The 14,605-nt window shown below is 26.9% G+C and overlaps 2 protein-coding genes across 2 annotated transcripts; both read right to left on the bottom strand.

Moving 5' to 3' along the window:
* Window positions 1-2,033: 2,033 nt before the first annotated feature.
* On the bottom strand, window positions 2,034-2,632 carry LOC124939972 (fasciclin-like arabinogalactan protein 2). The gene is made up of 2 exons (XM_047480478.1): window positions 2,370-2,632; window positions 2,034-2,217 (listed from the first exon to the last, which is right to left on the bottom strand). Exons 1-2 carry the CDS (start codon window positions 2,630-2,632, stop codon window positions 2,034-2,036), a joined length of 447 nt encoding a protein of 148 aa, XP_047336434.1.
* Window positions 2,633-4,234: 1,602 nt separating this feature from the next.
* LOC124921168 (polygalacturonase inhibitor-like) lies at window positions 4,235-5,510 on the bottom strand. Its single transcript, XM_047461790.1, has one exon. The coding sequence runs from the start codon at window positions 5,481-5,483 to the stop codon at window positions 4,482-4,484; it is 1,002 nt and encodes a 333-aa protein (XP_047317746.1). The 5' UTR covers window positions 5,484-5,510; the 3' UTR covers window positions 4,235-4,481.
* Window positions 5,511-14,605: the final 9,095 nt, after the last annotated feature.

Genomic DNA, 14,605 nt, shown 5'->3' with positions numbered 1-14,605 from the left:
AATACATTATTTGACAACGAAATCTCTTTGTCCCATTCAAACGTCCAACCAATAAGTCATTCGAGCCAATGCCTGATGACATGGGTCCAAATAAGATGTTTAATATTTGGTCTGAAACGAATATACGACCGAATTCAAATTTTATTTTTTAAGTCTTCGAATCGAATTTAAACCATTTCGAATTCAAATACGGTTTTTGAATTAGTTTTCGAGTTGGGGTTTCAACACGAAAACTAAACCAAAAACCGAATTCATTTTATTATATATTATATTATTTATATTTTATTTATACTATTATATATAATAATTTGTTTATTTTATAATATATTATACCTAATTTCTCGGCAACAGTACGCGCCCTCCCGGGTGGTACCGACCCTTACATTCGGTTCCTCGGGATTTTTAGGTTCCAATTTTTTTAAGATTCAGACCGGACTGAGCTGGTCAAAGGTATAAAAATATAACCTCGATTTACACGTTAAAAATCTCTTTTATATAAAATATTATTTAAGAAAATGATTTATAAAAAATGTAGCTTTGGCGCTTAGTTTAAAATTTTTAAAAATTGAATCATTTTGGTGTATGTATAAAAACGTAATAACACTAGAGTTTCCATAAGGGGTCCATTATTTAGTTACGCTCGGGAAAGGGCTTGCGAGCTATGTCATCTGCGCCCGTTGAAAGCGGTTTATTTTTTAAAAGCCTAGCTATCAAAAGATTTATTTATAACGTTTATTTTATTAAATTAGTAGTCTGGGGGTCCTAAATAAGGATAAGTTTTGATCATATAAATAACTGTAAAAAATTATTTAGAGGTGCGTACCTGCGATTGCGGTTAGAAAAGATTAAGTAAAGGACTTGTGATTGGAGAACACTCTTGTGATCTTAAGGAAGCCTCCCGAAGCTCTAAATTAAAGCTTAGAATACCAGATAATTTTCTTTAAAAGAAGTCGTCGGAGATCCGATGAAGATCTTTGAATAGGCTATAAGGTTTGTGATTGTTGAATTCTCTTCGATAGATTGAAAGAAGGAGATCTAGGGAGTATTTATACCCAAACTAGGTCGGTTTCGAAGCCGAATTCGTATCCAATTTTACTTCTAAAGTTCATCCCTTTGATTTATGATTTATCCTCGTGGATCTAGTTCTAGGGTAGGATTTGAATTCAAACCCTAGGTGAAATGATGGCAATGGAGAGACGTGCACATGGGCGAAATTTGGAGGTATAAGAAACGATAAAGATATGGTTTCTAGAAGATCGTCGACGTCGAGCGGGATTCTCCGGCGTTCGCAATGTCTCAACGAAGAAGATATGGTTTCTAGAAGATCTTCGACGTCGAGCGCGATTCTACGGCGTTCGCAATGTCTCAACGAAGAAGAATATTACCACGACGTCATTTCATTTAAATAAAATGCGCCATTGAGATTCGTTTGCGGTCCATTAGGCGTTCAGGTTCATCCCTTAAATTTCTAATTTATCCTCGTGGATCTAGTTTTAGGGTAGGATTTGAATTCAACCCCTAGGTGAAATGATGTCGATCGAGAGAGGTGTACATGGGCGAAATTTGGAGGTATAAGGAACGACGAAGATATGGTTTTTAGAAGATTGCCGATGTCGAGCGCGATTCTTCGGCGTTCACAATGTCTCAACGAAGACTCGCTTGATATAAATAAAGATGGGAAGAATATCAATTTTGTTTATAAAGTTGGAGCGATGTGTCAATTTTGTTTATAAAATTGCAAAATTCTATTTTTGTATATAAAGTTGTCAAAATGTGTCAAAAATAAATAAAATAACGACAGTCATTTAACGGGGTTAAATTTGTACCCACGTGGCATCCAGGTATTTATTTTATATATTTTATTTTTTTTTTAAACGAACCTCAGTAAATAAATCAATAAATCCTAATTACCTCTATCATTTCACCAACAGCCGCCAGTCGGATGGATCCGCCTTCTAGATTCTGATTATAGATCGATAATGATTTAGTTGCGATTAATAGATCTGAGAACGCTTTACATTCCTGTTCACTCATTAATGACGTTGGTTAAGTGCTGTCGGAGGCGCTGTTAGTGCTTCAGCATCCGGCGAGGCCATGACGTGACTGACTTGAATTACAGAAATATTGTATGGCATTTCTTGAACGGTTTTCACAAATGTTGATGTGAGTTTGTAGTCGCCGGTATCGTCTAATGCACCGAATGCAACCTTTCTTCCTCTGAAATCGGTAATGTTTATGTATCTAGATGTTCCGGATGCGGTATTGGAGGCTTGAAACATGGAGGAAGTGGTGACGAATCCGCCGGGCGAGCTGGTGGAGCTTTTTGGCGCCGAAGTAATCGGCGAAGACGTGGAAAGAGAGGATGTTACGTAATGTGTAGACGGAATAGTAATGTGTAGACGGAATAGCCTTTAGAGAGGAGATCGGACATGGCGGAGTTGTCAACGACGCGGACGGTGATTGTTTGGCGGCGATTGATGTCGGCGACTAGGTGAGTGACGGTGAGATAGTGGTTGAAAGTGGAGAATTCGGGATGTTTAGCGAGAATCCGAGTGATGTTGTGTGCTCCGATGAAGATGAAGAGAAAAGTTAGGGAAAGAGCTCCGATGAGAGCTCGACATGCGACCTGCATTGTGGTCGGCGTCTCGTCGGAGAAGAAGGTGAGAGAAGAGAGAGAACATAGCAGTTGTGAGTAGAGCTCTGCGAGTGTTTAAAAACATATATAAAATTGGCGGGTTACGACTACGGTTGCTTGTAAAGAGGGTGAAGATGGCGGCGACGACCACTGCTGGTGAAGAGGGCGGCGACGACATGGCTGATGAAGAGATTGACGATGGCGGCTGCTGGTGAACTGATGGCTAATTAGTTCTGTAAAAAAAAAGTCAGAGTAATTTTATTATTGATTTATTTACTAAGGTTCGTTTAAAAAAAATTAAATATATAAAATAAATACGTGGATGCCACGTGGGTACAAATTTAACCCTGTTAAATGGCTGCCGTTATTTTATTTATTTTTGACACATTTTGATAATTTTATATACAAAAATAAAATTTTGCGACTTTATAAACAAAATTGACACCTCGCTTCTACTTTATAAACAAAATTGACATTCTTCCCAAATAAAGATCCATTTTGACCTCGTATGAGTGATGAAGAATTAATTAGTCCTAAAGTACCATATCTCAGTGCTATTGGAGCGTTAATATATCTAGCTAGTCATACTAGACCCGATATATCATTTGTAGTAAATTTACTAACGAGATATAGTTTTTCACCAACAAAGAGACATTGGAACAGAGTTAAACATATTTTCGGTACCTTCAAGGAACTAGACATGGGATTATATTATCCATATGTAAGTGAAGCTAAATTTATTGGGTACGCAGATGCAGGATATTTATCTGATCCTCAAAATGGTAGGTCTCAAATGAGTTACGTATTCACATATGGTGGTAAAGTTATATCATGGAGATCTATTAAACAAACAATTATCGCTACATCTACAAATCATTTAGAGATCATAATTATTCATGAAGCAAGTCGAGAATGTGTGTGGTTGAAATCAATTATGCATCACATTCGAGAATCATGTGGTTTATCAGTACATAAGAATTCTCCAACAATTTTATACGAGGATAATTCTGCTTGTATTGCACAATTAAAGGGAGGATATATTAAAGGCGATAGAACGAAACACATATCACCAAATTTCTTTTTCACTCATGATCTCCAGAAGAAAGGTGGTATTGATGTTCATCAAATCCGTTTATCAAATAATCTAGCAGGTCTACTTACAAAGGCATTATCTACTACGACATTTGAAAAGCTATTGTATAAAATTGGCATGCGGAGATTCAAGAGTATAAAGTGATGTTAAGAGGGGGGTATAATCCCACTAAACATACAAACTGCACTCTTTTTCCATTCACCTTGATTTTATCCCATTGGGTTTTCTTGGTAAGGTTTTTATTCTTGGTAAGGTTTTTAACAATGCAGTATGTATGCAAATGACATCCAAGAGGCCAATTTTATAAATATATTACTATGTATAACCTTTGGCCTTTCATAAGATCTCTCATTTAGTATTCTACATTTATTACCCTTTGTTTTTAGTCCTATAAATAGGACATATATGATATGTTGTAAAAAAATCTCTCCCACTCCTCTTTCTTGTTTATTCGTTTATAACATGTTTTTGTTTATTTTTTTTTTTTTTTTTTTGTTCAATCCTTTAATGAAATATATGATTACAAACATTTATTTAATAAGTTTCCATTAAACCATAATAATAATAATAATAACACTTAAAAACCAAACAAACACTTGTTGCAGTTACTAGTTACTGCTAATTGAAATACAGTAGAAACACAATTAGATAATAATAATAATAAACATGCACCTTCCAACAGAGAAAGGATATCATAATCTTTTATTTTACAGCTTAAGGAAACATAACCTTACCTGATCAGATCATCCCCAGTTACTTGCATGCCGACAATGGAGCCCCACACAAGCACTTGTTATTGAAATACACCGTGTTTTCAAACGTCTGCAGCTTACCCCCAACCGGGATCTTACCGCAGAGGCTATTATAGCTTACGTTCAGAAATTGCAGCTGGTTCAATGAAGTCAGACCTTGCGGGAGGCTCCCATAGATCTTGTTGTGGTTTAAGTCTAGCCAACTCAAGCTTTTGTGGAAAACAACCTTGGACAGGTCGAATTGGAACAAATTCCTGGAGAAGTCGGCCTTCCAAAGCACCTTGCCGGGGCCGAACAAGAAGGAAATATCACCTTGGAGGTTGTTGCGAGAGAAATCAAGGTTGGGGAATTTCAAGAACCCTAGAGATTTAGGGACATACCCGGTGAGCTGGTTGTGGGAAAGATACAGGGAGGGGACCTTTCCTTTGAACTTCCCAAATGAGTCTGGGATTGAGCCGGTGAGTCTGTTCCGGTCGAGGTGGAGATCGGTTAAACTGGGCAGCTCGGAGAGCGAAGGAGGGATCGAACCGGTTAGCTTATTGAAAGATAAATCGAGATAGTTGAGACTCTTGATCTGGCTGAGGAAATCGGGGATGGGACCGGAGATATTGGTGGAGCTGACTTCGAGCGATTTGAGTCGGGTGAGCTTTGTAACGGTCTGGGGAATGGTACCTACTAAATTTGGTAGTTTGTGGAAGAAGAGGGTTTCGAGGTAGGGAAGGTCCCCAACGGCAGGGGGGATCTGGCCGGAGAGTTCGCCGTTGAAAATGTTGAGGGCGATGACACGGTTGGTAGTTCTATGGCATTCTAGGCAGTACCAGCCACAGCAATCTGTTTGGGGATCCCATGAAGCAAGGTGGTAAGGGTTGCCAAGGGCTGTTTTAATGGTGAGAAGGGCTTTCTTGTCCTGCGGGTTGCATCGGACGGCGGAGGAGAATGAAGGGGATGGGAAGAACAGGACAAGGATCAGAGAAAGGGAGAGAATTGATGTTAGGGTTTTCATGGTGTTTAGATAGAATGAGTAAGGAGTGGGGAAGTCTTTCTTCCTCTCTTTATAGATCTTCAATATGAACTTAAATTAAAAGAAGCTTAAAGAAAAACTAAGTTTATAGAAAGTGGTTCAAAGTTATTTCTTATTTTGTTTGGATTATTTTTTCATCATATTTTGTTTGTGTTGAATTATTCTTATTATTTTTAATACAATGACGATTTAAGTATAAATATTTTAGTTAATATGTTTTAAAAAAACAAAGAATAAAATCACAATTCATAAAGCGTGATGAAAGATATAATTGAGTTTTTGTTTTAACTATTATTTAGATATCAACTTTCTTTGTGATAATAATAAAAAAATTACTAATTAAAAATAGATAATATCATAAATAAAAACATTTTTTTCTTAAATTTATTTGTTTTAAATTTTGACAAAAAATTCACCTACAACTTAATTATTTTTCATAACGTCATGCCTATTTAATATATTATATTTAAATTGGAATTAAAGTTTATTAAATTATTTTTATTTTATTATTCAAAATACAATAAAAATAAAAATTATTTTATTCTTAAGAAACACTTTTGACCTAGCTTAATTTGTTTTAAATTTTTTTTATCTAAGGCATATTATGCAGTACGTAACTTAATTAAATAAAGTGAATTATTTGAAAACAATTGATAGATTAATATTGAGAAAGTGTTTTTAGTTTAAAATTAATATATATGTATTATTTAAAATAATTTTTCAATAGATGTCGAGAGGAGATAAGATGAAGTTTAGTGATTAGATTTTGTTATAAATAATTGTTTTATTTATTTATTTTTATAATTAAATAGAAAAATGGTTGAAAGAGAGAATTTGTGAAAGGTAATTTGAGAGATATTACATATGGCTAAAAAAATAATAATTCTCTACTTATTACTTCTCTCAATTTTTCTTATCTGTCACTCCTTTTATATTAAAAGTATTTGAAAATGAGCTAAGTAAATAAATTGAGTAAAAAGATGAATCAAACTTACCCTAACCCATCATATCAACAAATAAAGCAAAAAAAAAGTGAAATGAATACTGACACAAAGACAAGATAAATAATAATGAGATTCCTTTTTCATGTTATGCTTTTTCTATAAAAAAAAATTATTATATATTTTGTTTTTAAATTCTGATAAGGTTTATTTAATTATTTTTATTCGATTATTCAAATTACAATATAAATAAGATTTATTTTCTAAAAAATATATATATAAAAAATAGATGATATAGTATTTAAAAGAAAGTTTATAACATACTTTTATAAATGAATTTTAAATTTAATAAATTTTATGAAAGAAATACTATAATTGTCTGTGAGTTTTTAGATGAGAATGACTAAATATAGATGTGATGATTTATATATTTGTTTTGAAAATAAATATGCCTTAAATATGAAGAGATAAATATTTAACAGCAATTATTAAGATTATGTAATAATAAATTATTATAAAATTGCAATTCTAATATATTTATATATGTATTTTTTTTAATTTAATTTTTTTTTATCATATTACACAACTATGACTCACACTCCAACCTTAAATAATTTTATAAAAATTGAATGAATTTTATTTTCTTATTAACACAATTTAAATATTTTAAATTTTAATGCATTTTAATTTGTGTTATTATAAAACTACTTGAAAATATATTGTTTATAAAAAAAAGTTATATGTATGATGTTTTTTAAAAATCACTCAATTGTTATGCAATGGAAAAAGACGGAAAAAGTTTGACCACATGCCGTACAGTCACGTGATAGCCATGTGTTATGTTTGTAATAATAGTCTGTAAGAAAACAGTAAAAATAATTGAGGCAATTTTTAAGTTCTTGTTTTCACAAAAGTGTGTTGGATTAATAAAAATGATTTTTGGGAATTATGAAAAGAATGAAAGGGTGAGAAAGTTTAGAGAAAAGAATGATGTGTTAAAATTTAATTGGTTGAAAAAAGAAATATTTTTTTTTTCTTACAATTTTTCATTTTTTTTTATCAAATTATATCATGTAATTCATTCTCATTCCTACCATTATCACTCTTCATTTCATTTGATTAGAAAAGACGGGTTGTCTAAGAGATGAGGATTTTTTATTCAAATTTTACTCAAAAGTCAATCGATCTCAATTTTTTAAAATTATCAAATTACTTAATTAATTAAATTAATATTTAAATTAATTTATTTAAATTTAAAATAAAATCTATTTTGTTTTTAATTAATCATATTCCTTAAAAACAATTCTTTTCATCCTAAAAAAGTCTTACTTTAGAATAGTATTTTTCAAGATCATTTCTTCCTTGTTGCAGGATGACGATGTCTTTCTGTAAATAGTATCTTCTCGGACTGTTGTTCTCTCCCTATCTAGATTTCACTTCCAGCCAAATATCACGATTGGTCTTGGTCAACTGAAAATTCCTTTGAAGCCTTACATAGATCATATTCATCATCCATGCTTTAATCATGTAGTCAATGATTCTCCATTGTATTTTGTCTTCAAGATTCACTGGCATCAGAAATGATCCATCAATGAAGTCAATCTTGATTTTTTCTTATAATGCGAGTTGGACACTAAGGCACCACCTATAGTTTATTTCTCTTGTAAGAACTGGCATGGTAAGTGTAAGTCCTAGATTGTCTGCCGGATGAATCACGAGTGGATCGTTGTTGTACTTCATTTTCAATAAGAGATTCGAATGAGGAGAGGAGTGATCAGGGATATGCCCTATAGAAGTATGGCTAGGGTTACTTGATTCTTCAACTATATTACAACTTTGGTGTTTGTTTCTCCGATAGTATTCAGTGTTAGAACGATTCTTACTCTAATACCATGTGCAATTTAATCATATTAGTTGAATGAATAAGAGTTATAAACAATTTTATAGAGGGAATCTTGAGAAAAAATGAAGAACACAAGTTGAGAAATAAAATTCGTAAAGAGATTTGTGATATTTTATTGAATATTAATAGTATCACAAAGGAAAATATAGGTACAAAAAACTTTTACCTATTCTAAATAAGTATTTCAAATAATTATACGTACATATTATACCTAAATCTTTATAATTAATGTTATTTAATACATTCTCTCTTCTAGGCTAGTGACAATAAAAGGTGGATATTCTTAGTCTCCTCGATGTCCTAGGTTCAAGCTTGTAAAGTGACAAGTTCTGCGCCTGATTATGGTTAAGTGTGTTTACAAGTTATGTGTTTAACCCTCAGTTCTATTTTAATCCCCTCTTCTAACCTAGCGTCAACAAGATATGGATATCATCATCCTCTTTGAGAGGTCCTGGTTTGAGCCTGTTGGGTAGCAATTTCTGCGCATGGTTAAGTATGTTTGTGACCACATTTTGTTTTAATATTATTTACTGCAAATATGGTTATAACTATTATTAACTAATAACAACGATTATATCAACTTAGTTTAAACTATCTAACAAGTTCATAACTAAGTCATTGAATTATTTTATTTTGACATTTTTTTATCACTGAATTTTTTTTATTCGTTTGTTAAAATTATCTTATACAAAATTAGGCATTATTCGGTAAATAATCCAAACAAAATCAAACATCATCTCACGAGCCAATTCCTTGTCTACCAATGTTTGAACTCATTTTTCCTATAATACCACTCTTTTTATTCACTTTCTCAAAATACTCACATTCTCTCTCTAAACCTCTTAATAACCCTACTAATTACTCTTCTCTTTCTCTAATTTTATTCATTATAACTCTCTCTATTTAAACTCACTACTTACTTTATTTTATAAATATAAAATATATATAATTAAAATTAATAATACTAAATTAAATAATTAAAATAAAATAAAATAAAATATATTAAAATAACACATATTTTATTTTTACTTAATCTTATTAATAAAATATATATAATTAAAACTAATCACATAATTCAACTAAATATTATAAATTAAAGTAAAATATTATACACTAAAATAAAAATATATTACAAAAATTTAAAATTAAAAACATTAAATAAAAATTTAAACAAAATACTTTATTTAAAAATAATATATATAATAATAAAAAAATAAATTATATAAAAATTAAAACAAAATACATTATTTAGAACTTAAAAATATATATAGAGATTTGTGTTTCTTTGAAAATAAAGTGCACATACAAAAAAAACTTTTCCACATGTTGTGCCGGTTTGTTTGTATTCTAAGTAAATTATAAACCATATATTAAATTATGCCACAATTTATCATATATTTTATGAAATTTGAAAATACGATATATTTGACTTTTCAAACTTGTAAATAATTAAAAATGTATGGTATTCTCATTACTGATTATCATTATTGAAGTAAAAAAAACGTGATAAAAACGGTAAAAGTTTATGTATTTGAACTGAAATGAAAATCTTTTAAAAGTGATAATTTGTGAAAAATAATGACATTTTATTTTATTTAATATTTATTATATATTTTATTTTCTATATAAATTTATTTGTTTTAATGTTTTTGTAAATTATTTTAGTTTAATATGTATATAATTTATTTTTATTTTAATATATATTATATTATTTTAGTTTATAATATTTATTTGAATAATTTAATTTAATATGTGTAGTTTTAATTATATATATTATATGTATAAAATTAAGTAAATATGAATATTATTTTAGAGGAATGGTAGAGAGAATGAATTTGGTGAGGGAATGACTTGCATCACCTTGCCTTGTTTGGTTGGAAAATGTAAAAATGTGAGGAAAGAGAGAAAAAAGAGAAATTATTTGACTTTTTAAGCGAATAAGATTATGACAAGTCATTCTCTCACCAAATTCCCTCACCTAATCATTTCTCATTATTTTAATATATTTTATTTTAACATTTATATAATGTATTTTATTTTAATATATAATATTTAAATTTTATTTAAATTATTTAATTAAGTATTATTAATTTTAATTATATATATTTTATATTTATAAAATTAAGTTATTAATTGGTTTAAATAGAGAAAGAAGAGGTATAATTAATTGATAAGAGAAGAGTAATTAGTGTGTTTATTAAGATGTTTAGAGAGAGAATTTAGGTATTATGGTAAAGTGAATTGAAAAGTTGGGTATAATGAGAAAATTGAGTTAAAACATGGGTAGACAAGGAAATGTTCGTCATTTTACTCATCAATCACATTACTTAATTTATTAACCAAAATACTAAAATACTATATATTTTAAATTATTATTTTTTATTTTATTTATATATCAATCAATATCTTTTAAATCTTTTTATAAAAAATAATCATCACATTCTTAAAATTATCGGTCCCATTTTAATCTCATTTTCTAGCCTAGCGTCAACAAGATGTGGATATCTCCATCATCCTTGAGAGGTCCTGGATTTGAGTCCGTCAGGTGACAAATTCTACGTTTGGTTAAGTGTGTTTACGGGTTATATGATTAACCTTTGTGGACACTTTTTTTTTAATATTATTTAATACAAATATGATTATAACTATTATTAACTAATAACAATGGTTATATCAGCTTAGTTTAACTATCTAACTAACTCATAACTAAGTTATTAACAAATTCATAACTAAGTCATTGAATTGTTTTATTTTGACATTTTTTTTACTTTTTTTTATTCTTTCGCTAAAATTGTCTTATACAAAATTAGGCCTGGATCGGTTTGGGTTATTTTAATAACCCAAACAAAATCAAACATCATTGCACTTCCCTCTTATCAATTACATCACTCAATTCATTAACCAAAATATTAAAATACTCTATATTTTAAATTATTATTTTTTATTTTATTTATATATATTAATACTTTTTAAGTTTTTTTTATCAAAAATAATCATTACATTCTCAAAATCAAGAACAACTAAACTTTTTTTCTTTCTCTAGGATATTACAAAATCTCAATCCAAACGAACACATATATATTGAACCAAAATGGTGCAAAATATACTTGAAGTAACCAATTACATAATGCAACAAAAATAGTGAATAAATTAGACCTTTTATTTATTGTATGATTAATTTTGTGCATATAATAAATGAGAAATAATTGAGAAAATAATTTGGAAAAGAAATGACATACCTAAAAAAATCAAAAAAACAAGTTTTTTATTTTTATTTTATGGTGACTATATCCAATGATAAAAGAAAACATATACACAAAAGTGAAAAATTATCATTCTCATTTGTTATTTTTTTTGGTCTGCCTTAATTAATGGATGTAGGTAATGTTATCTCTGTATTTTCTCTTCTTATGTTTTTTCTTTTTTACTTACATTTTTATTCACTTTCCCTAAAATACCCACATTCTCTCTCTAAATCTCTTAATAACCTCACTAATTACTCTTATATTTCTCTAATCCTATTAACTATACATCTCTCTATTTAAATCCATTAATTACTTTATTTTATAAATATAAAATATATATAATTAAAATTAATTATACTTAATTAAATAATTAAAATAAAATTAAATATATTAAAAGAACACATATTATATTTTTACTTAATCTTATTATACAATATATATAATTTAAACTAATCATATTAAATTAAATAATTCAACTAAATATTATAAATTAAAATAAAATATTATACACTAAAATAAAAATATATTACATAAATTTTAAAATAAAATGCATTAAATAAAAATTAAAAAAAAATACTTTACTTAAAAATAATATATATAATAAATAATAAATAAAATATATAAAAATTAAAACAAAATACATTATATAGAAAATAAATATATATATATATAGAGAGAGATTTTATTTTATTTTAAATAGAGCGCATATAATTTTATTTTTATTTTCACACATTGTGTCCGTTTGTTTGATATTCTACATAAATTAAAAATAATATATACACAATTTATTAAACATTTTGTGAAATTTGGAAATACGAGTTTAACTCGATTCTTAATTATGCATATTTGTCGTTTCAAACTCGTAAATAATTGGAAAATGTATAATGTTCTCATCACTAATTAAAAATGGAAGAAAAAAAACGTGATGAAAAGGTAAAATTTTGTGTATTTGAACTTAAATGGAAACTTCATGAGAATATAATATTTTATTTATATAATATTTTTTTATATAAATGTATTGGTTTTAATTTTATGTAATATATTTTATTTTAATGTATATCATTTATTTGAATAATAATTTAATATATTTTAATTTTTATTTAATGTATTTTATTTTAAAGTTTTTGTAATATATTTTTATTTTAGTGTATAATATTTTATTTTAATTTATAATATTTAGTTCAATTATTTAATTTAATATGATTAGTTTTAATTATTTATATTGTATTAATAAGATTAAATAAAAATAAATATGTGTGTTATTTTAATATATTATATTTTAATTATTTAATTAAGAATTATATGTATTTTATATTTATAAAATAAAGTAATTAGTAAGTTTAAATAGAGAGAGGTATAATTAATAGGATTAGAGAAAGTAAAAAGTAATTAGTGAGGTTATTAAGAGATTTAGAGAAAAAATGTAAGTATTTTTTTTATTTTTCGGGAGAGTGAATCAAAATGTAGGTATTATAATAAAATGAGTTGAAATATGGTACACATGAAGTTAGTTCTTAAATGATGATACATCATTTTTTCATTCTTTCCTCAAATTTCTCTACCCATCACTTCTCTAATAAATAGTCATCAATTTCGGCTATCTTTAGAGCTTGTTTGGAGTTTATTTTAGTTAGAATTCATTTTTTAATTGAAATTCAATTTGAATTTCCATACAACTCACTTAATTATCTCATGTTAAAATAGTATTGCATAATATACTCATTAAATTTAGAGCTTGTTTAATGTTGGGTTATTAAGTGTTTTTTATTAGTTTTAAAATTATTTAATAAATTATTAGGGGTGAATATTTGTTTTTTAAATTTATAAATTTGTACAATTTTTCCAACATAAAATATTTTAAATAAGAATTAGTAACATATAATATCTTTAAATTTTAATTTTATAAAATTAAAAATGTTTTAATCAATAAATTAAGTGATTAGATAATTAAAAATAAATATAACTTAACAAATGTATTAATTTTAAAACAAAAAACTCATTATCAAACTAACTCTTGTAGTATAGTTACTATAAATCTTAATTTTCAAAATAAATTTATTATATATATATATAATAATGCTTACTTATTATAATTTTTTTCTCACATCCTTATTAATTTAGACATCCATTTAATGTATTAGGGTAGGTTAATTAATATATCTTTATACAAATTATAAATTTAAAGTAATAATTTATTATTTAAAATCTTCATAAATATTTATTTGAACAGGTAATTATTTTACATATTTTATATTATTTAAATATATTATTCATTTATTTAAATTAGATTATAGGTTATAATATATAACTATAGTTTAACACTATTTTTTTAGAATAACTTAATTAGTTTAATATAAATTTCATTTTAATATATATTATTATTAATTTAATTTCTAAATTAATTATTATTTTTGTTTGTACAACTCAAACTTATGTGCGTTTTTGGTAATAAAAAAGAAAAAACTTGACCTCAAATTATCTCTAAAACGATAATACTACCAACAATAAAAAACAAACAAATCTATCAATATTTATCCATAAGTCAGTTCATGGTCCTACATTAGCAACGCGTTTAAACATGATTTATCCACTATCTATAAATATATTTGACTATTGGAATATATTTGACCATAAGACAATTATTGATGATGGGATTATTTAAATTAAATTTATAAAAAAAAAATTCAAAACTAATTTAATTTGAAATTAAACTTTCTAAACTAATTTAATTTATTCAACTTTTCAATAACTAATATAATTATTATTTATTAAGGGTCATACTAGTTTTCCATAATTATCTTATTTTTTTTAATATCATAATTATATATTACATAATTATTTTAATTTTTTATATTTTATATTTTAATGAATGTGAAAATTTTAAATATTATATTAAATTATATTCATGTTATAAAATTAAATAATAATACCTACAAACAAATTTTTTATTTTTATTTTTATTAAAATGAAAATATTAAAAATTAAAATAGATAACTTAGAAGAACCATAATTAAT

This window comes from Impatiens glandulifera, chromosome 1 (genome assembly GCF_907164915.1).
Source record: "Impatiens glandulifera chromosome 1, dImpGla2.1, whole genome shotgun sequence".
Taxonomy (NCBI): Eukaryota; Viridiplantae; Streptophyta; class Magnoliopsida; order Ericales; family Balsaminaceae; genus Impatiens; species Impatiens glandulifera.
The sequence above is the reverse complement of the archived record's forward strand: the minus strand, read 5'-3'. Positions and strand labels throughout refer to the sequence as shown.

What these genes read in the sequence shown, in the direction of transcription:
- LOC124939972 (XM_047480478.1), bottom strand. Translation starts at nt 2,632, where the DNA reads ATGCAGGTCGCATGTCGAGCTCTCATCGGAGCTCTTTCCCTAACTTTT. An exon ending in CTATTCCGTCTACACATTAC is followed by an intron (nt 2,218 to 2,369) that starts GTAACATCCTCT and finishes TACCGATTTCAG; the next exon opens with AGGAAGAAAGGTTGCATTCG.
- LOC124921168 (XM_047461790.1), bottom strand. Translation starts at nt 5,483, where the DNA reads ATGAAAACCCTAACATCAATTCTCTCCCTTTCTCTGATCCTTGTCCTG.